The sequence below is a fragment of the Spinacia oleracea genome, chromosome 3 (genome assembly GCF_020520425.1).
Source record: "Spinacia oleracea cultivar Varoflay chromosome 3, BTI_SOV_V1, whole genome shotgun sequence".
Lineage (NCBI taxonomy): Eukaryota > Viridiplantae > Streptophyta > Magnoliopsida > Caryophyllales > Amaranthaceae > Spinacia > Spinacia oleracea.
The window spans coordinates 156,984,995-157,009,465 of NC_079489.1; the positions used below are offsets into that span (position 1 = coordinate 156,984,995).

The 24,471-nt window shown below is 33.9% G+C and overlaps 1 protein-coding gene across 1 annotated transcript; it reads left to right on the forward strand.

The window, feature by feature from the left end:
* The first annotated feature begins 6,385 nt into the window (after window positions 1-6,385).
* LOC110791755 (homeobox-leucine zipper protein ATHB-6) lies at window positions 6,386-9,259 on the forward strand. The gene is made up of 3 exons (XM_021996513.2): window positions 6,386-6,767; window positions 6,960-7,345; window positions 8,050-9,259. The coding sequence occupies exons 1-3, from the start codon at window positions 6,716-6,718 to the stop codon at window positions 8,797-8,799; spliced, it is 1,188 nt and encodes a 395-aa protein (XP_021852205.2). The 5' UTR covers window positions 6,386-6,715; the 3' UTR covers window positions 8,800-9,259.
* The last annotated feature ends 15,212 nt before the right edge of the window (window positions 9,260-24,471 follow it).

Genomic DNA, 24,471 nt, shown 5'->3' on the forward strand with positions numbered 1-24,471 from the left:
TCTATAAGAATAAAGTGAAGAGAACAGAGGCTAAACCTCTAAGCATCCATGTCTAAGCCTATAAGGTGCGGGTCAATATGACTTTTATTGAGGACATTTCTCCAAGTCTAAGCCTATAATATAGGGCATCTTTTAAATTCTTCTATGTATATCTATAATTTGCATGACTTTGCATTCTTTTGCTCATCCAAATATAAAGGTGTTTTCTCTTCACCGGTTACGTCTAGTTTTTCTAGTTTCTAATTTGATCTGATTTTTTTATTCTGGTATAGTTTACTTTGTTTAGTGTGATAGATAATACTCTGTAAGAATAGGTGAAGAGAACAAAACTTAAGCCTCTAAGCATCCAAGTCTAAGCCTATAATATACGGAGTAGGACATTCTTTTACGTATAATCGTATATTCGTATATCAATACTTGTAATTGTCCGTAACAATTTTCCACTCTTCATAATGGTAAATTAGGTCCTTGGAAGATTCATAACATCATCAAGGATATTAAGCATCTCCTCGACCTCTTCGACACTTGGGAAATCAAACACATTTTCAGAGAAGCAAACTCAGCAGCAGATTGGATAGCAAATGTAGGACACCTCATTGTTGGGGAAATGTATATAGATCCTAAGACTAGTCATAGTTTATCTTCCATCCTTTGTAATGACTACTCAGGAGTGACTAAGTATATTCTTCTTTTTTTTTTTTTTTTTTAAATGGTAAATTAGGTGTACTTCTCGAGATTAGAGCCTCCCAATTATGTAAAAATATTGTGGGTCCTAATAATTTAGAGGTGCACGTATAAAATATTCCTCCCTAGTCCTTAGTGCATGAATATGGGTCCCATTTTCTTGAAGGAAGGAGGAAACTATTAAAGTGTGTTTTTCTCGAGTGCGGGGTATAAAAGTTTCGACTTATTTAACTTGGTTAATTATGACAATAGATGATTTTTTAGGGTAAAAAACTCGTAGTTCTTCATTTGACATTTCAAGTATTGACAATATATTGCCCAATAGTTAGTTTGGGTAATATTGTCTACGGAGTATAATTTTATTTATACAACTGGTTGTATCTTTTTTGTATATACTTGGTATATGTTATACTTCCTCTATTTTTTAATAATTGCACCATCTTGGTTTTAGCACTATTCACATATTCTTATATAGTTATTTTTTGTGATTTATATGTAAGGAAAAATATATTCATGTGGGATCTTGTTAGATTCGTTTCGAAATATACTTTCAAATTATCAAATTTTTATAACTTTTTAAAATGTATAATGAGAGATACTAGTGGTTAAAATAGTGCATTGGCAAGCGTGAAATCACAGATGGTGCAATTAAAAAAAAATGGAGGAAGTATGAATATGAATGTTTTGAACTAATGTCACTCCACAAGGGGTGTTAGATTGAGAATTACTTCGCATATTTAGCTAAAACCTTTAGTTAATTGGTTTTTTTTCTATTACGAGGAATTCCTATCGCTTTCGGTGAGTGGATTAATCTCCCGCGAGATTTTGTATGTGTACCCGGCGGGTAGTATCCTTTCCAACTGAAGTTTTTTCCATACCCAAGACTCGAATCCAAACCTTTATTAAAGAGTAAGAGGTCTTTAACCACTCACGTCAATCTCAATTGGCCCTTGTTCACCTTTAGTGAATTTTGGTCGTATACTTAGCATTATTATGGGCTAAGGTCGGTTGGGCTTTCAACAATTACTCAATAATCAGCGTTTTTTGGTGGTGAAGAGTACGATTTAGTTGCAATCTTTATTGTTCACTTTAATTTCTGCACTATAAATGGATATGTAATAAATTATACTCATCCCGTCAGGGAAAAAAATAAAAAAATTATATTCATGCTCTGTTTTTTTAGATATAATTAGGACAAAAGTGGTATATTCAATATGGATTGGGTTTTTTTTTTCTACTACGAGGAGCCGCGACCGCCTTCGACGAGTGAGACTAATCTCTCGCGGGAGTTTTCATGGGTATTTCAGTGGACAACATCTCTCCCAGCTGAGAATTTTTTTTCATATGTAAGACTCGAGCCTTAGACCTTGATTAAGAAGCAAGAGATTTTTAACCACTCACGTCAACTCCAATTAATTATTCAATATAGATGATAATTGTTTGATAAAGTCAAGTAGATAAAGATGCATTGTAGTAAAGAAAACGGAGTAAGTATAGATAAACATGTTGTACCAACATAGAGTTGGCTCAAGTGGTAAGCAGCTTGATGCCGCTTAAGGGAGGTCTCGGGTTCGAGCCTCGCCGTATGCAGAAACTCTTGTTGGGAGACTCACCCACCACAAGCAAGGTGTGCGACCCGGATCGGATTCGAATGTAGTCGGAGCTAAGCTCCGGTGAACCGGGTGTGCTATGCGTAAAAAAAAACATGTTGTGAAAGGCGAGAAATATCGAGAACGGAGTATGAAAAAGATGGGACTCTGGTGGAAAAGGGCCACCAAGTCACCCACCATGTTTGACAATTCCATACAACACGAGGTGCTTGCAGATAACATTTCTGACATATATTGCCATTTTACTACGTACAATGAACACTGTACCTAATCTGTCCTTCGTATTGCAGCCAACCATATCAAAGTCGTAACATGAAATTATGGCATACCATCCGTTACTTTCATATTTACATATTCCGTAGTTGTTATTGAGGATTAATTGTCTGTTGGTTTAGTGGTGATTAGGGCTGAACTTGGTAGGGAGAACTCGTGTTCGATCCCCCGCAATAATAATTGGGAGGGAACTGGAACCTATCCACCCAGAACTCGCCCTGAATCCGGATTAGCTCTAAGGGTGAACCGGGTGCTAACACTAAAAAAAATAGTTGTTATTTAGGGGTCGTTTGGTTAAACATGAGAAGTAAATTATCATGGGAAGTTCCACTTACATACCCTAGGTACACAACGAGGAAGTCTACCAATACAGAATATGTTAGAACCAATAACACAAAATTAATTGTATTGATACTTATTAGCAATTTTGCGTTTTTGGTCTGACATGTTAGGTGTTGGTACTCAAGTTGTTGTATAGCTATTATGGGTTTAGAAATCCTCGGTAAACAACTTCCTTCATTTTGTAGGAAGTAGAACTTCCTAGAAAGTGTGATTTTTCGTGTTTTTGTCAATTAAACAAGACTGTAATCTTCCACTTTCTAGAAAGTGGTACTTCCTATGGTTTTCATATCAACCAAACATCACCTTATTATTGGAACGACGAAAACTTCAAAGTAAAAAAAAGAAAAAAAAAAGAAAAGCAAGACAAATTATATTAAAAAAGATACAAAAGGGATGAAACGAGGGAGAGTTACACCTCTAACGTCCTTTTAAAATTGTACGAAATATCAACGAGACACTTGCTAAGTTACGAAGTAAGAATTTTACTCTCTTGTGAAACACCTCGATTGGCTTATTAAATCTTAATCTTTTTGCTTATTAGATCAGATCAGAAAAAATAATAAATACTTACAAAAAATATTCGGATAGACCAATAAATAGAGAGCCATGCCAAACCAGGTGAAGAGAGAACAAAGCCTTTTAGCTAAACCGATAGCTTTAAAGTCCTATTATAGTTTTTTTTTTTAGTGTCAGCACCCGATTCACCTTTAGGGTTAATCCGGATTCAAGGCGAGTTTTGGGCGGATATGTTCCAGTCTCCTCCCAATTGTTGTTGCGGGGGGATCGAACACGAGTTCTTCCTACTAAATTCGGCCCCAATCGCCACTCAACCAACATGTAATTGGTTAAAGTCGTATTATAGTGACCATTTAACTACGGGGTATATTTACATGGAAGGAGGTGTAATCATTAATACTAATCATGTTTTCCTTCTCTATATAATAGAGTTAATTCTATGACTAATGTTATCCAACCAAAGGAATCAAGCCAGAATGTCATAACATTTTCAGTAATTAACAATTTATTTTGCTGAAAATTAGGATCACATAATGTTCGAATTTCAGTAGACATTTCGTTTTATAGAAAAAGATTACACCATCGACAACTAGATTTAGCATAAGTAACCCCTTTTTTTTTCTAATCATGATTATGTTAATACTCTAGTACTTAACTTTGTTGTCATAGGAACAACTTTTAACTTTATTCTTGTTCCAACCATTTGATTAATTTAATCTGTTACACAAATCCGATCTTATAACTTATTATAATTATCAGTATTGTTATTGGTGGAATATCCGTTTTCTGGCGTATTTGCCTTGATTTTCTATTCAATGATTAAATATTATTTAAATCCTTGGCATCACTTTCTCCCAAGACATTTGCAAGAAAAATAGATCAATTAAATTGTTAATTTATTCAAGTACTTTCTTCGTTGGAGGAGGGTGTATTAAGTTCACATTGTACTCCGTAACACCTAAAGATGGTTGTGGGCCGGTCCGGCCCAAAGCCCGATCCGAACCGGCACGAAAAAAGCACGGCCCGGCACGAGCACGCAAAAAGCACGGCCCGACACGGGCACGAAGTCGTGTGCTGTGGGTCGGGCCTGGGCCTTAATTTTTTGGAAAAAACACGTCAAGGCACGGCACGAATCGACCCGGCACGACAGAGCACGTTAAATTTAGTCAAATTAGCCTTAGGCACGAAGGCCCGGCCCGGCACGAAAGCACGCGGGCTTGGGTCGGGCCTGGGCCTTGTTTTTAATTTTTTTGGCCCGACACGACACGAAACACGTGGGCCTGGAGTGGGCCCGGCCCGGTTAGGCCCACGCCCCGTGGGCTCGGCACGAAGCCCGGCCCGGCCCACAACCATCTTTAACACCTAACTTTATCTGAGTTTATTGGACGTCGTAATTAAATTTGATTGATCTAATATAGCTTTTTAAAACTTATCTCGATTTACTGGGCCTAAAACTTTATTTTATTTTAGTTTTAGGATGTAGAAAACGTACCATAAAAACATGTTCGGCGGTATCATTTTGCAATTGTTCGGTAAATTAGCGGTTTAAGTAAAGGTTAACAACATAGGAGGTGCCGTTCAAAAGTAGTGGGAAGTGTTGAAGAAATTAAAATGAAGTTTTAAACAATATATATACTCCGTAGATTTTATTGTAATTCACCGAACCCCGTATGTAGTAGTTACCCGTTATTGTTTGCCGCTTAATCGTTTATTTAACACCGAAAAATAGTACTCCGTACTCGCTACCGTTAGTTTTGTCAAATAGGGCCTAAACCGTACTTCCTCCGTTCATTTATACTCGCAACGTTTGTGACTTTCCCGCATTCCAATGCACAACTTTGATAATTTATATCTTTATATCTTTTTAAGCGAAAATTATAAAAAGTTAATATTTTGAAAATACACCTTTGGACGAATCTAATAAGATTTCACATGACTATGTTTCATCTTACGTATACATTTTTAAGAATGATCAAAAGTATAATATATGAATAGTGTAAAAATCACAAACGTTGCGAGTATTAAAAATCAGAAGAAGTATTAATACGTTGAAATAACCTTATAACCTTGATCCCGCAACCGACCACACTGTGGTTAGGGTCAGGATACGCTGACGCTGTACAAATCTTGAAGCGCGTGGCTTCAGCTTAAGCCGATCTGCTATACCAAAACAAAGAAAATATTTATTTATTAAATTTTACAGTATTTTTATTTTATTTGACAGTATTTTATTCACAAATACTCCATACACTATGCGTATTTATTAAATTTGTAATATTGTAATATTGTTTCCGAATTATGAAAAATAATACATCTTTCGTTTCGGAAATATCGCACCCTTTATTTTTTACACTATTCACATTACGACTTTGACCATTTTTTGTGATTCGTACGTAAGGAAATTTTAGTCATGCGAGATCATGTTAGATTAGTATCGATATATATTTCAAAATATTAATTTTTTATAATTTTTATTTGCACACGTTATGAGATATGCATAGTCAAAGTAATTGTTAGAGGAGCAAAATACAACCATGATGCAATATTTCCGGAATAGAGGCAGTATATATTTTAAAATCTCTCAACCCGTTGGATCAACTCGAATCGGAAAGTTATGGGTCTTGAAATCTTGAATAAACATTTGTAAACCTGAAAGTTACCAACCCGATTTAACTCGAACCCGAACAACCCGACTCAACCGACCCGTTTGACAGATCTATCCAAAGTCGATAAATTTTGTGAAAAATATCTTCTCATTAACCCAAACGGTCCCTAAACAGAGGAAGAAGGGAATAGTAGGTCACCGGCTATAGCCAGTCACAGAAAATTGCATTTGGTTATAATTTGGACCTCATTTCATTTCCATTTTCCCAACCCTGTATAGGGACCTAACCCTAGTTGGAATTCTAACCATTCTCCTTAACCCCAGTTTGTTTATTTAAGGACACTGAAATTTGGGAGCCTTCTGGCTCTGGATTGTGATCTTGGTTTTCTTTCTTTTTCCAGCACAACTCCTCTTTCCTTCTCTCTTCTTTCTGGTTTGGGATTGGGTAAAAATTCTTGTGCTTTTTCTTCTTTTTTTACTGGTGCAAGAGAGGTAAAAAAAAAAAACAGACTGATGATGATGATGATAGGAGGTTAAAAAAACCTGCTTCAAATTCTTCCTTTCATGGAAACTAAACAAAACATTTGAGAAAAAAAGACTTAAAAAAGATACAAAACCCTCCACATTAAACCCAAGTTTAAAAAAAAACAAAAAAGGGAAATTTTTTAGTAAATTCTGCTGAATTATGAAGAGAACTAGAAGTTCAGATTCACTGGGTGCTCTCATTTCCATACAAGGTTTTACTTACTTACTTTCATATAATTCTCTTGTTTTTTTTTATAATGGAAATTTTCTTTTCTTGTTTGATTGTTCATGTTTATATTCTCCTATGTCGATTCATATTAGCCGACCTCAAATTATTTTATTTATATTTATATTTATATTTGTGTTAGTGCTGAATTGTGGTGTTTTTTTAATGGTTGATGCAGAGGAACACAGTCCAAGAAACAACAACAACATATACAGCAACAGAGATTACCAATCTATGATGTTAGAGAGTCTTGTTGATGAAGAAGGTTGCATAGAAGAAATCGGGCACATACCGGAAAAGAAACGGAGGTTAAGTGTGGATCAAGTCAAGGCTTTAGAGAGGAACTTTGAGGTTGAGAACAAGCTTGAACCAGAGAGAAAAGTGCAGCTTGCTCAAGAACTTGGTCTGAAACCTAGACAGGTTGCTGTTTGGTTTCAGAATCGTAGAGCTAGGTGGAAGACTAAGCAATTGGAGAGAGATTATGGTGTTCTTAAATCTAGTTTTGATAATCTGAAACAGAATTTTGAGTCACTTCAACATGACAAGGATGCACTCCTCAAAGAGGTAAACTTTTACCATGTTAATTTTATGTCATATTTGATAAGATTTTTGTTATGTTATGTTACTCGAACTTTTCATTTTAAGTTCAATATCTGTAAACGGTGTTGGATAGTATGGTCGTATGGGGGTAACGGAGTGTCTTGGGCAAGGATCCGTTTTAGACACTCCTACTCAAATCTGAATAACATTAGTGCTATGAGCAGATATCAGTCAGACCGTGTATTAGATAGTATGGTCATATGGGATTGTCTTGAGCAAGGACCCATTTTAGACAATCTTACTCGAGTTTGAGTAACATTAGTGCTACGAGCAGATACCGGTCGGACTTCATGTTGGATAGTATGGTCATATGTGGTGTCTTGAGCAAGGACCCATTTTAGACATTCTTGCTTGAGTCTGAGTACCATTAGTGCTACGAGCAGATACCTATCAGACTCTCGTGGTTGATAGTATATATGGTTACATGGGTGTCTTGAACAAGGACCCTTACACTCCTACTCGAGTCTGAATAGCCTTAGTGCTACGAGCGGATACCAGTCAGATCCTAAAGAGACACATTGGATTACTGTCAACGATATCCTTTAAGTATCTGAAAAGGCATAAGGATCGTTTTCCAGTCTATGTTGTATGTGATGAATTGATTGTAAAAAGCTATATAGACGCAGTTTATTTGGAATGTGTGACTTACAAAAATATTTTTATGACAGATCAAAGAGCTGAAATCAAAGCTAGGCGAAGATAGAGTCTCAAAAGAAGAAGAAGCTTTGCTGTTTGAATCTGAGAACATCAACATGAACGACGACGACGAAGACGACATTGAACCGATCACCCCACCTGCAGAATCACTGAGTGGCGGCGGCGGTGGTGGTGGTGACGGCGGTGGTGGATCGGAAAATGCAAAGTTGTTGAAAGTCCAAAACATGTTTGCCAAATTCAAAGACGGTGGCCCTTCTGATAGCGACTCTAGCGCAATTTTGAACGATGACAATAATAATAGCAACAGTCCAAATGCTTCAAACTCTTCTAGTGAACCCATTTTCCAGAATCATCAACAACAACAGCAACAACAACAACAACAACATCATCAACAACAACAACAGCTATTGATGTCGCCTTCTTCATCCTCCTTCAGATTCAACAGTTCTTCACCATCTCCACCATCAATCAACTGTTTCGATTTCTCGAGATTAGACGAAATGCGGACAACCCAGAATCACAACAACAACAACAACAACAACAACAACAACAACAACAACAACAACAACAACAACAACAACAACAACAACAACAACAACAACAACAGCAACAACAACAGCAACAACAGTAATAATGTGTATCACCCGCAGTTTGTGAAGATTGAAGAACACAATTTCTTCAGTGGAGAAGAAGCATGTAATTTCTTCTCAGAAGAACAAGCTCCATCACTTCACTGGTACTGCCCAGATCAGTGGACTTAATCAATTTCCCAAAACACCCCTGAAAGTGAGATGATAAGATGAAGATGATGATTAAAAAAAATTGATGAAATTCATGGCTTTGGGAAGATAAAATGAGAAGGGGATCGAGTTGATTTGTCTGTCACTGAACTCAATAAAAAAAAACATCCTGCAATTAATTGTACAGAGTTTAAGTTCCCAATACACTGAATGATTTCTGGTGTTTGGAAGCAAGAAAAATGGAGGGGACGAGACCCTGTGGGGAGGTTATGGGAGGAGAGAGAAAGATGACGTCAGTTGAGATGACATGGCAAATTAATGAATGGAATTATTAGGCAGTAATTGGGGGAGAGTAGTTTCTTTCTCTCTCTACTGTAAAAACATGAAATTAAATAATAATATTATTATTACCAATTTGCATGAACAGGATAAATAAATCCTGTTTTATGCAGATAATAATGATAGGTTTTTGTTGATCCAATCAACCTTGTCATAACAATGATTTTTTTGCTTTCTATATGAGACCAAGAATTTTAGCACTATAAAATGATGATGTGCAACCTTTCAAAAAAAAAAAAAAATGATGATGTGCATATTAAATGATGTGCTAAGATTGAACTTGAGACTCAATGTTTTTACTTTTAGGTATGAATTTACGAGATAGCTAGTTATCGAATGTGTAACGGTCGTGTTAGAATGTTTAATGAATGTGTTTATAATCAGAGTGTCGGTTAAACTTTTCTGTGTTAATAGTTGGTTTAGGATTAAATTAGCTTATGTAGTCTTTCAGGTTGTTTGTTGTCTACTAAACCCATGTTCAATATTCTCTAAAACAAAAATCACATCATTGTCACTTTTTTCTCTTTTTTTTTCCAGTGTAAAGGAGTACCACTTTTTCTTGTTCACAAGGGTAATATTACAAATAGAGGGGGGAATTCGAACCTGTAAATTGTAATTACTCGTATATAAGCACTCAGTGTTAATCATTAGATCAACATTATTAGTCTCATAGTATGTCTTAGGATAAAGAAACAAAAAAAAAATGTGTAATGAACATTATCAATGTTTTTATGTAGGCATTTACGAGATAGCTAGTTATCGAATGTGTAACGGCCGTGTTCGAATATGTAATGAACGTGTTTATAATCAGAGTGTCGATTTATGTATTCCTCTCGCATTCACTATTTTCTCAACTTTTGATATAGCATAACTTTTTTCATATGCAATTATAGAATTTTTATTGATTACATGGTGTGTAAATTTACTTGCATTGTACTAAAAGTGAACAAATATACTCTGTATATGATGTATATTGTAAAATTGAATATAGCAGGATCGTTATTGTCAAATGACCAACTCAAATAAAAGTTTACGTTGGTGGTTGAAGCCACAAGATTAGTTGTATATACTCTATCACCCCTCTGACACGAAAGTCCTTTGGGTTTGAAGTGTGGATGCAACATAGATCTCCTCGTACCCAACACGAAATATTCCACTTTGAAAGGAGGGGTGGATGAGATTTGAACCCGTGACCTTTTGCGTTACGCTGACTCTGATACCATTCAATTTTGGAGAGGTGTGGTGTGGGGGGTTTATGAAATTAATTGTTTAATGTGGTAGCGGATCATAGGGAGTGGCGGATATTGAACAATTTTACGAGGGGGGCGGTAGGAAAAAAAATAAACAACACATTATGTAATTATACAATTATACACAAATTTTAGGAGGCCATAACTAAAAATAGACTATAAAATTTTCCGGCCGGTGGAGGCCAGGCCCACCCCAACACAAACTAAGATACGCCCCTGAGTAAATTAGATATATTTATATTATTTAATTAGATGGTGGGGTTGAAAAGTTACTAAAAATGGTAAATACGTCTCCTATTTAAATACGGCCAAAAATGATAAATGTGTCTCATATTTAAATATGGAGGGAGTACTACGTACTACATACAGAGTATTGCCTTACCTAGCTTATACGTATGCCCCCTTAAGACCTTCAAATGGTGAGGAAGGGGTAGGGACTAGGGTGCAGGGGCGGATCTTTGTTATGGCTGGGGTAGACCCGGCCTCCTCGGTCGAAAAATTTTATAGTGTATTTTTAGTTACGCCCCCCTAAAATTTGTGTTTAATTGTATAATTACATAGTATATTGCTTAATTTTTTTCTACCGACCTCCTCGTAAATCCGTTTAAGGTCCGCCACTGCTAGGGTGGGTGGGAAACTTGATAAGTACGTAGTGTGGATGATTGGATTTTTGTGCCAACTAGGCAACTAGTAATCGATCGAAGATTACTCTTATATTTCTTTGTATCGCAGTTTTTGAACTTGTCACATTATGAGGTCATTTTCACACACTAAATAGACCCTACTTCAATTGGTGCATATTTTCTATTGTTGCTAAATTAAGAGGGTTGTATTTTCTAGGCTTTCATGTCTATATATTAGGTGGTGTCCTGCATGAAAACTATTTAGATCTTGTTATATTTACCTCAGTTAGTTTTTGTTAGGAAATAAATACAACTTAGTTAAGTTGACAAAAATACGAAACGGACTTGTTTGATTTAATATATTGTTTCCTAGTTTAATTAGAATTGTAATTAGGAAAGTAGATATATTTTGGTATGTAACAATCTCTAGAATTATTTAGACTTGGGGAGCAAGTATAATTCTAGTAGATGTGGGTTTCTAGTTTAGCCTATAAAAGGCGGTTTAGGCCTAGCTAGAAAATAAGAGGGAAAATACATTGGTGAGAGAAATCATCAATTGAGAGTTATTGTGTTATTTTGTAGAAACTTAATAATGCGATAATATTTGAGGGGAGGGAATCTAAATTTCCTCATAAACACTTGTGTCTATTGTTATTGTCTTTGCTATTTGTCCTATATTATATTTGTGGGTTTGTTCTCAATCGTTCGTGACACGCGTTTGGTTATAACAAACTGGTATCAGAGCTGGGTTTAGTCATGGATGATTTCGGGAACAGGTACTAGGTAGAACTTTTTAATGGGAAGACGAATTTCTCATTATGGAAAAGTACAATTAAGGATATTCTTATACATCAAGGTCTTCACAAGACTTTGGAGGATAAGAAACCCGATTCGGTGGACAAGGACAAGTGGGAGGATATGCAACTACGGGCTACTAGTACGATCAGATTGTCTCTTGCACCCGAGATCGAGTACAGCGTCTTAGAGGATAATAATCCAAAAGAGTTGTGGGACAAATTAATTAAGATGTACGCATCTAAGTCATTGACCAACAAGTTGTTCTTGAAAAAAGACCTTTATTCACTCGAGATGGAGGAAGACAACGCACTACAAGATCATCTGAATAAGTTTAATGGATTGATCACCCAATGGGCGCGTTTAGATGTGAAAATCGAGGAGGAGGACAAAGCAATTTTATTGTTGACATCTCTTCCTAAAAGGTATAACTCTGTGATAACTAGTTTACTTGTAGGGAAGACAACAATTGCTTTGGACGATACTGTGGTGGCATTATTCGAGGCGGAGAGGTTCATGAAGCAAGGGGGATCATCATCAATCCATAGAGGAGCAGGATTGGTAGCGGAGGGTAGTAGCAAGAACTGGAAAGGCAAGAAGAAGGCGAGCAATACAAACCCTAATATCAAATGTTGGTACTGTGACGAGGTAGGACATATACAATCAAAGTGTCCTAGGTACAAGGAAGACTTGATGGCGTTGAGGAACGGAAGGGTTAGAGGTGCTGCTACTATTGCTATTGATGAGGATATGGTTCTAATGGTGGAGGAGAGTAAAGATCCAAAAGAGGGTTGGATTTTAGATTCGGGATGCTCACAACATATTTGTTGTAGGAAGGAGTGGTTTACTTCTTATAAACAAAGTGATGGATTGTGTGTTACCTTGCCTAACGAGTAAGATGCTAAGGTTGAGGGTATAGGTGAGGTTGAGATCAAGACACATGATGGAAAGACTCGAAAATTACGAGAGGTGAGGTACATTTCGAGACTTGATCGCAATCTTATATCTTTGGGTTGTTTGGATGACTTGAGTTATGCTATTCATATTGAGGGAGGTCGTTTGGAGGTCACCAAGGCTAGGAGTGTGATCTTGAAGGGACGACGTAAGAAACAAAATCTCTTCACGCTTGAAGGAGGTAATGAGGGACAAATTTTGGCTCAAGGGAAGGCAAGCTCCGAAAGTTGTTCGTTAGTTCGCGAAGAGACTAAGTTGAGTTTAAGGGAAGTTTTGTTAGGAAATAAACACAACTTAGTTAAGTTGACAAAAATACGAAACGGACTTGTTTGATTTAATATATTGTTTCCTAGTTTAACTAGAATTGTAATTAGGAAAGTAGATATATTTTGGTATGTAACAATCTCTATAATTATTTAGATTTGGGGAGCAAGTATAATAATAGTAGACGTGAGTTTCTAGTTTAGCCTATAAAAGGGGGTTTAGGCCTAGCTAGAAAATAAGAGGGAAAATACATTGGTGAGAGGAATCATCAATTGAGGGGTTATTGTGTTATTTTGTAGGAACTTAATAATGCGATAATATTTGAGGGGAGGGAATCTAAATTTCCTCATAAGCACTTGTGTTTATTGTTATTGTCTTTGCTATTTGTCCTATATTATATTTGTGGGTTTGTTCTCAATCGTTCGTGGTACGCGTTTGGTCATAACAGTTTTCATTTTCTTTAAAGAAAAATAAGTTAAGATATGTTCGAATAGCTAGCCAAGTTCATACGGTATATATAAGTTTATATAAAGTGTACTGTAAAACAAGTTTATGAAAAATAAAATAAGGGTTTTAAAACTCAATTTAAAATAAAATCAGTTTGTATAAGAAGTTAGATGATTCGGTGAATAAAATACACCCTTATTATTACAAGGGCCTATTTAATTCTGAAATGCCTTACATACATTATACTAGATTTTAGCCCGTGCGATGCACGGTTTCTATTAAATTGTTACGTTAAAATAAAACTCCTATATATATATCAACTGTTATATTTTATATATTAGATTAGATTGGTTTTTTTTTTTTTTTTTGGATTGAATTTTATTTTAGATTTATTTTTTAATTATAATAGTGTTTGATTTTGGACAAAATTGTATATAATAAATCAATTAATAAAAATATCTACGTGACACCTAAATATTTATCTACGTGTCATTCGACTTTTTAATTCAAAAATAATTTTGAAGTCTTATTATTCATTGGCCGAAACGATTTTGGATGAATTTTATTTTAGATTTATTTTTTAATTATTAGAGTGTTTGATTTTGGATAGAATTGTATATATTAGTAATTAACTAATTAATTAAAATATCTACGTGGCACCTAATTAATTATGTACGTGGCACTCGATTTTTTTAATTCAAAAATAAATTAGAAATCTTATTTTTCATTGGCCGAAACCATTAGTAATCCTAGGTGGCGCTTTTTAGATTAGTGTTTAATTTTGTATGAATTTTATTTTTTAGTGTTTTTATTTTGGATGAATTTTATTTTAGATTTATTTTTTAATTATTAGAGTGTTTGTTTTTGTATGGAGTTGTATATATTAATAATTAATTAATTAAAATATCTACGTGGCACCTAATAATTATCTACATGGCACATGATTTTTTAATTCAAAAATAAATTAGAAATCTTATTTTTCATTGGCCGAAACCAATAGTAATCCTAGGTGGCGCTCTAATATTTCAGCAAATATGCCTCCTTTATATATGTATATTAGATTTATTTTGAATTATGTAACTTTTATCCACTTTTTCGTAATTTTTTACATATTTTTATTTAACTTTTTATTTTACATAAACCTGAAATTTCTTAATACTCGTATTTTCTACCAAATGGGAAACGTTTTTTAGTACTCCCTCCGTCCCTTAATACTCGCACCGGTTTGACCGGTACGGAGTTTAAGACACTTGAATTGACTTATTAATTTAATGGTTGTTAGTTGACAGTGGGGTATTTTTTAAATATAGTTAGTAGGAAATGTGTAAGGGGTGGGGAATGTTGAGAGGAGAGTGTGTATTTTTAAATGATTTTTTGTAGGGAGTAGGGGTGTAGGTGGGGTAGTAGGTAAGTGTGATAAATAATATAATACGGAGTATTAGTAAAAAAAATATTCATTTATAGAAACAATGCAGGTATTAAGGGACGACCCGAAAAAAAAAACGGTACTAGTCTTAAGGAACTGATGGAGTATTTGGTAAATAATAATGATACTTCGTACAAAGGTCGTTGTGAGACTAAGACATGCAAGAACCAGAGAGCGCAACACACGGGAGTAGTTGCTTCTCAAAAGAATTTGACGAGTACTCTAACCTCTAGCTTACTACGGACTACTACATACTCCCTCCGTATTTATTTAAGAGATACACTTGGTCGGACACGGGTATTAAGAAAAAGAATTGAATGAAATAAAGTAATAAAACAAGTGGGGTTGAGTAAATATTTTAATAAGAAAAACAAGTGGGGACCATGTCATTTTAGGGAGTGGGGGGGTGGGGGTGGGGTGTAGATATATTATTTAATTAGATGGTGGGGTTGATAAGTTACTAAAAATGGCAAGTGTATCTCTTAAATAAATACGGCCGGAAAAAGCAAGTGTATCTCTTAAATAAATACGGAGGGTGTAGCTTATAGCACTAGCCACTAGGGTGGGGCAGGCAAATTGAATAATTAAATGAGAGCTTGCCAATTGGACAGATATATTAACTTGTACGGTAAAGATGGTTGTGGGCCAGATCGACTTGAGGCACGTTCAGGAATGAACGCGAAAAAAGAATTGTCCGACACGAGTACGAAGTCGTGAGCCGGGCCTGTGTTGTGCTCCATTTTATTGGAAAAAGAATGACGCGTCAAAGCACGCTAAATTTAGTAATTAACATTAGGATTAGGCACGATGGCCCGTGGGCCTGAGCTCTATTTTTAAATTCTCGTCACGCCCCGGTCTGGTTCGATGCAAAGTGGGTTTTGAGTGGGTTAGGCTCAAAGCCTGACCTAACCCGCCCCAAAACCATCTTAATTTACTTGCATATCGCACCGGGGAAATCATTTTGGAACACCATATATATGAGAGCAGTTCTATCTTCTATCGTATGTGTTGTACGAAGTAACACTTTGTTTTTCACGTTTGTCAGTGTATAACTTGAACAATTTATATATTTAATTATCAATAATTAATAATTATATTTAAAAAATGATATTTAAAAATTATATTAAGACGAGTCTAACCATATCTCACATGAATGTGTTTCTTCTTAGGTACAGATCGTCAAAACTAAACAAATTAAAGTATGTGAATAGTGTAAAAAAAAAAGTATTGCGAGTAAAAAAGAAACGGAGGAAAAATTAAATTTTGGATCCATAATTTTGGCCAAACAAATTAGGATATAAAAATATATTGACCGTTCTACATATTGCGTATAAAAATTTATGAATCCGTCATTGAGGCCCACTCCAAAAGTCGGACAACTGGATAAGGTCCTAAAAAGGGTTACTAAAAGTGAAATAAAGTGAAAGCCATTTTTACAAATGTATTTAGCAGCGTTTCTAACAAAGTGTACTATATATGACACATTGACACGTGGCTCTCTGCTCCTTTAATTCGATATACTACCTTCGTTTCAAAAAGTTCTTTACAGTTACTATTTGTACGGACTCCAATGCAATATTTAACTACTAATATATCCAAATTCATATGTGAAAAAATTATAAAAAGTTGATATTCTGAAAGTTAATAACGAGACCAATCTAACAAGATCTTACTTGTAACATTTTGATGTATATAATAGTGGGAATTTACGGTCAAAGTTTTCATACTTTGGGCACATTTTCTAAAGCGTAAAGAACTTTCTGAAACGGAGGTAGTATGTCATTTCATGTTAGTAAGGGATAGTATGAATGTAATTTATAAGGAGACAATCAGACACCAAACTCAAACTTTACAGAGTTCGGCTCGAAAGCTCTCGAACCTTATCAATTATTTTCCAAAAATATATAAATATATAATATTTTAGAATCAATAGACTTTCAAATCATTGTGAGCAAAAATAAACTCCTTTAATTATATTTACCAATACCTACTTAATTAATTATAATGTTTATTATATCTCTTCTCCTTTTTAATTTTTTACTTTTGAATCTTGGAACCAAGACTAATAATTCCACCATATGGTTTCAATTACATACATCTCTAACTAGAATTATTTATAATTGGTTGCATTGAATTATTTAAAACTATATATTCATAAGATTTTTTTTTACCAAAAATCTTTATTAAAGTAAATATAAAAGTAGAGCTCATAAAATAGTTCGGCTCGAATTGTTATCAACCCAATTTGAATGAGCTCAAACCCGAACTATGAATTGTTCAATCGAGCCGAACTCGAGCTCAAAATTCAACCTGAACTCGAACCTGATATATATACAAATAGTTCAACAAGGCGAGCTTTGTTAATGCTCGGCTCGGATCGACTCGCGGCCACCCCTACCCTATAGAGATATCTCCTCTATTTTTTTTGTTTCTCAAAATTAAGGGGGTCCCTTTCGAGTTTTCCCCACGGATGTAGTAGTAGAATGTTTGGCAGAAAAAAATAGCTTAATACGGAGTACTTCGTACTTGTAGTTGTTTATACTTTGTACTTCCGTGTAGAGTTACTTCTCCAACACGTATGTCGAGCAACTAGAAATCAAACATGCCTACAACGAAGAAAACAGGACAGCAAATTGGACAACTAATATAGGACAGTTTAAAAAATTTACATCAATATTTTAATATAGCCCGCTACTTCTCTCAATTCTCCACATAATAAATTAAGTTTATGATTTTTCCCTCGAAATGATGCCTCCTAACTTTTTTTTTTTTTTTTAGAGTTTAGTATTTCCCAAATTCTTATATGAGACTGAGACCAGTTTACACTTGCGAATTTAGGTATGTTATTTCTTTAGTTTAGACATGTTACTTTTTTTTATAATTTTAGATAAAGTACTTTTTTAGTTTAGGTATGTTACTTCTATAGTTTAGACATGTTACTTTTTTTTATATTGAATAGTTTTAGAGGAGGTACATTTTTAGTTTAGGTATTTTACTTCTATAGTTTAGAGATGTTACTTTTTTTTTATAATTTTAGATGAGGTGCTTTTTTAGTTTAGGTATTTACTTCTATAGTTTAGACATGTTACTTTTTTTTTATACGGAATAGTTTTAGGGGATCGGAGGTACATTTTTAGTTTAGGTATGTTACTTCTATAGTTTAGACATGTTACTATTTTTTTATATATAATTTTAGGGGAGGTACTTTTTTAGTTTAGGTATGTTACTTCTATAGTTTAGATCTGTTACTTTTTTTTATATAGTTTTAGAGGAGGTACGCTATTGGTTTCGCGCTCGTCACACCATCAAGTTGATGGTGTGACTGGTCTCACAGGAGACGCGCTGTTAGTATATTCTCCATCCTTTTGTGCTTTCATTTTACGGAGTAGTATGTAATAAAGAGCAATTTACTCTATCGGACAATCTTTTAAAAACGGACGGAATATTCCATAGTCCATAATGTCCAAATGTGTCTCTTTCCATTACTAATCCGTGATTGTTTTGTTAGGCAAACATTTAGCCATTCGTAGACTTCTTCTTTGGCAAACATGCCAACTTTTTTAAAGGTATATATAAAGGTTGGAATCCCTGCAAACATACATGTCAAATGTCAAATACCTACACTTCAGAATAAAAAACTAGTATAGTACCCGTGCGATGCACGATTTATAATCTAAATATAAATTTATATGAAATCTGGTATACAATTATTATCAAAATAGAGTTTATAGATATTCTCCAAATAAAAAATAATTAATGATGGATAAATTTGTTATTGCTCATTCGGTGTCTTAAGCAATTAAAACAAATAAGGGTACATAGATAAAATTATTTTCATTCTCATTCACCAGTACTTGTGTCTAACATAAAGTTATCTCACCCTCATTCACTTCGATAGTAATACCCACTTAATACTCTCACAGTCATCCCGTCAACCTCATTACCCGATCACTTAACACCTATCTAGACCATTTCCTTTAATGAGTTAGAGATAACTTTGAGATGGAACAGAGCCTGCACACCCGCACCTGCGTATAATTCTCATCTTCATCCCCTCCATCTACGATTGGAACGATACCCACTCCTCCCAACCTCCGTCTCGAGAGGTATAAAATAAAATTCATCCCCTCTTCATCACCTCCCTTCCCGTGTATCCACACCCACCCCTAGACTCGACTTTTTTTTTTGGTAAAAAAGTTTTGAATTTTAAAACTCTATTATAGAGCATCTGAAAATTCGTTTGCCTGATTAGTGTTAGTGAGTAAATAAACAAAACATTATAAGTTAATAGTACATTTTTTATATATTCATAATCAATCAGATTAAGGATTAACGACTCACGCGAGTCCAATCTAAAATCCATAATCACCCCTTCACCCGCGAAAATTATATTTTTTAACCCCATCACCCAATAAACTTTCCTCCATCGCCGCCCATTTGGGGCGGATGCACAGGGGGATCTCCCAAGAAACTCGCCCACTGACACTCTGACATCACTATGTTCAATAAAAATCCAATTTTCCTTTCAACTAAATTTTAAATATATTGGCATAAGTTTATTATAAACTATTAAAATTGATTGTATTAGCTATAATATTGAAAAAATATATTTAAAAGTGACATACATAATTAGGATTGCGTGAGTATTCTCAAATCCGATCAATTCAAACTCGCCCCATCACCAAGGTGGGTACATGTTATCCTTATACCCATCCACCAAAAATCTCTTTTTGTTAGTCAACATTAGTCAATCATCTACGTTTAACTTTGTCCTCAGATCAATCTAAAACCAAAACTCATCCCATCATCAAATGTGATTCACCATTTACATATATAAATTATATTTTGCACGAAATATTAAAGTGATATTCAAATCATTTACATTAATATATAAAAATATTTTGTTATTCCAAACATATTAATAATAAGGAAACTTAATCATTTAGATCTTATGACTTTGGATATAGTTGATTACGATATATTAGTCAAAATTTCAATCAATATGCTCTTAACATTTCAATAATATAAGCGAATAAATTATTACCCGTGCTCCCTATAAAAATATTACGATAATAAGAATGTGGCAAAGTTATTTTTGATATTTAAGATTAAGTATATGTTTCGTACGAAACAAAGTATATGGCTAGGGGCTCATTTTGTTAGTTAACAAAGGGCCTATAAAATGTTTTAGACGACCTTGCTAAATACATTAAATTAATAGTTAACTTTTGTTGTGAAATTCGTATTCATTATATGACACAAATTTATAAAAAGTTGATAGTATTACAGTAATATAATTGATAGTCCAAGTTAAACTATTATAAGATTTTCTATACGGTTATCAGGAATTGTATGCGAAGATTTTTCATTGGATTACAAATAATAACCGATCAAATGAACGTTTGAACATATTCGTACTCAATATATGACACAATTTCTAAACGAAACTTGATAGTACTTACAATTAGTCATCATTTATGTTATAAGAAAGGCAAATCAGAGAGAGACATTTGTCATCTGTACATCGATTTGCCTCTCTTTTAGTATAGTACAGAGTATATAGATTTAAAATTAAGAAATTTATTAATATGAGTAAATAAGTAATTCGTAGTATAAATCGATTATTACCATAAGTAATTAGAAGATTTTAGGTAAAATATATACAAAGTATATTAATTATCTTATTATAGGTTATTTACCAATATTATAAAAGAGGCAAATCAGAGTTGTATTATATTTGTCATCTTCACATCAATTTGCCTAGCTTTTAGTATAGTACTCCGTATACAAATGTTTGTTAAGAATCGGCTAAAATATATGGAGTAAGTCGTCAATTGATTAGCCTAAAATATTTAGAGGAGCTTTTTTAAATAGAGAGGACTACGTAGTCGCACATCATTTTTCTTGTTTACAACTTCTTCCATTTTTTTGGATAAATTTCATCATTAAATTTTGCCTTAACTTTCATCATTAAGTTTCAGATATTAAAGGAATACTTTATATTTTCTTGAGGGATGATAAAAGAATAATTTATATTAGTAACTCAATTCATTTTGTAAGGTTAATGTTATATTTACATTACACGACGTATATTTTTTAACTGTTACCAATTTATAATTAAAAATATATGGTAATTTTTTTTCATCTGCAAGAAATCTACACATTGAGTTGATTTATAGTTTTTGTTACTTATTAGACTCCTAATTATGTGATAAATTGACATGTATGGAGTATGACTGTATGAACTATAAACTTTCTATCATGTTATGAGTTCTAATTTTGTAATCTACGGAGTATTGCATTTTTATTTTCCTTTATAGCTTTGCTAGAGTTTCTAATTATGTTAAAATATTAACATATATGACTTATATATTCTTCGACATATTTAGTCGAAATGATAGTTTATAATGAATTCTAATTATGTAAGTTTGTCTCTTATGAAAGAGCCTACATGGCACAATAAATATAATTTTATGAACAATTATAAATTTCCATAAGTAAAAATATGTGATATATTAATTATTTATATTACAAGTTTAATTATTTATATTAAAAGAGAGGGAAATCAGAGAGCGCCATTTGTCAGATCTACATTGTTCCTCTCTATTATGCTATGTTCTATACGACTTTTGTGGTTTGAACTTATATTATCTAAACTTATCCGTATTTAAGTGAACTTATCTTAACTTATCAGATTATCTTTTTTGAAATAAACTTATTTGTATGTGAAAAAAAAACTTATTTTTCTTAACTTATATTATTTGAACCTAACTGAACCTAAATAAGTTTATCTGAACTTATTTTATCTGAAATAAGTCAAAATAAGTCGAACAACACAAAAACTTAGTATAATCAAGTATCTTCCAAATAAGATTTTATGCAAATTGCAACAATAATTTTGTGGACAAATATATACTACGTAGCTTCCAAATAATATCTTCCAAAATATTTATCTAATAATTGTGCAAATTTTGCATATAAGTTATTCATATAATATCTTTCAATTGATACATTCTTGTAAACAGGAATATCACCGCACAAAATGGAAATAGTAAGATTAATGTGCGATTTTTCCATATTCATTATTTATAAATACAGTAAGTTAAATATGACAAAATAAATTTCTATTAATTAATTTATATTAAAAGAGAGGCCAATCAATGAGTGACATTTGTCATCACCACATTGATTTCCTCTCTTTTAGTATAATATATAGATAAGTAAAACAAAATATGTTCCACCGATTTTAGAATTAATGTACGGAGTATTCCCTTAAACTGTATTTATATTTTTTTTAAGCTGAGTTTGGTATTTTTTTTTTTTTCAGTTTTCTAATTTTTATAAAATTAAAAATCAAAATATGAAAACCACAAAAAGTAGTTTTCATTTTGTTGTTGTCACTTGTTAGTTTTCATAATCAAAATTATTACTATATGTATGATTATTTTTTATTCGTGATTCAACCTAAATCATAACGGAGTAGACTTACAAAATCACAAAGCCAAAAACTGAAAACTGTCAGTACGTGCTATTGAACGAGCCCTTAATTATTGTGTTTCTGGCGACTCCACTTAAGTTAATACTGATAAATTCTACTGCCTCAAGCCCAGTACAACGTTAGAGGATAATCTGACCACATAGAATATTGATAGTGTTCCTAAAACCAAATAATGATAGGTAAAGTAATTCACCAATCTTATATGTTAGGCACAACTCATATGTGGATTATTATTGTTAATACCTTCCCTCACATGTAAGTGTCACACGTTAATAAAAGATGGGAGGGTTAATCGATTTATAAGGTAAGGGAGTTAAACACATGTGAGTGTCCCACATTGTCTCGTGGATTTTCTTTGGGTTAGATGCCCCTACTTGGCCCAATCTGTTGGGCTTGTGCTCCAAAAAGATCCTCAAATCCTTTTTTTCATCTTGCATTTTTCATGTCAATGGCTTATCCATTATTGGGTGTTGATAATGGGCCAGAAACATCAGGTATATATGATACTATATTAAGTACGGGTCTGAAACGCACCCGAGAGAGAGAGAGGGGGAGAGAGAGAGAGTGAGAGAGAGAGAGAGAGAGAGAGAGAGAGAGAGAGATTCACAAATCCGATGAGGTTTCATCTTAAAAATCATATGCCAATAAGTAACTCCATAACCTTATAAAGTGATTATCTCTCTCGTGAGTCTCATCCTTTATCAATGTGAAACACTCACATGCATGTGTTATTTAGGAAGGATATGCTTCAACACTCTCCATCACACGTGATGCCTTTTTTAATTCAGTCACGCGTGATGTTTCGGGTGCCAAAGCGCATTTTTTTGACACCCCTCACATGTGCCATTTTTAATTTAGCCCAAAGGAAGTGTTAATGGTCCAAGGTCCACGTTGTGGGTCTGGCTATAATATCATATCAAATACGATCACCTTATACCATGTCAAACTAATTGGTGACATAAAGTTATGAGCTATTCATCCTCTTTTTTCCATATCGAACCATCAGTCCCACATACATGTTGGTTATTATTCTTAATACTCCTGAAAAATTAAGTATTCACCTAAAATACTCTTAACAAAATGTAAATTTCAATTATGCATGGTGTATCATTTAAATCTTGTTAGTTAGTAAAATAATACAGAGTAATTCTGTTAGGGTTATGATAAATATAAAACATATATTTCATGCGGAAAAACCATAAAGCCAGGAATCCAAATTAATTGTCACATAACAATTAGCATAATTTAGGATGCATACATTCGAAGCGTGCCTTCCCTAGCTGCTCCCGACCCGAACAAGAACAAGTTTAGGACTCCAATTGTAGTCCCTCCGTAGATAGTCCACATCACGTTCGGATCCGCCTTAGATTCAATTAACTAGAATTTAGCCTAAGGTGTTATGTTTATTCGTTTATAATTTTGTGGCAAATTATTAACTTTAGTTTTTAACTTAAAACTATATGAATACTTGAATTGATATATATCTTATAAATTGTGATTGCCATCACCTATTTATAGGGTAGGATCATCGAAACTAGAAACCTACTAGGATTCAACTTATCTAATCTTATTAGAATTAGATACTAATTAAATCTATTAATTTAGTGTTTAACTCAACAACTAATTCTAGTAGTTTTAGGAAAATAGTATAATCGGATAAATACTAGAAGCTTAAGGATTCGTAACATGCACGAACACACCAGCACGCACGAACAGCCCACGAAGGGGAGGCCCCCGCGCGCGGTGGGCTGGCTCGGCCCAGCAGCTGCAACACAGCCCAAGATAATATTTAATATTTCCGATTCCGACAATATTTCCGTTTCCTGCAATATTTCCGATTCCGGCAATATTTCCATTTCCGATAATATTTTTCGATACGTACCATGTTTCCGTTTTCGGCAACATCTACGACTTGGATAATATTTATATTTCCGATACGATGCATATTTCCGTTTCCGGCAATATCATCGTTTCCGGAGTATTCATAATTTGCCTTTTGACGATTTCAGCTCCCACTGGAACCGAGATCGGTCGATTCCGAATATTCATAAATGGAGTATTTAATTCACTTAAATATTTGATCCGTTCACGTACTAT

Bases quoted from the DNA above. Each gene is read 5' to 3' on its own strand.
- LOC110791755 (XM_021996513.2), top strand. From the start codon at position 6,716: ATGAAGAGAACTAGAAGTTCAGATTCACTGGGTGCTCTCATTTCCATA. The intron at 6,768-6,959 runs GTTTTACTTACT...TGGTTGATGCAG, and splicing joins TGCTCTCATTTCCATACAAG to AGGAACACAGTCCAAGAAAC. The intron at 7,346-8,049 runs GTAAACTTTTAC...TTTTTATGACAG, and splicing joins AGGATGCACTCCTCAAAGAG to ATCAAAGAGCTGAAATCAAA.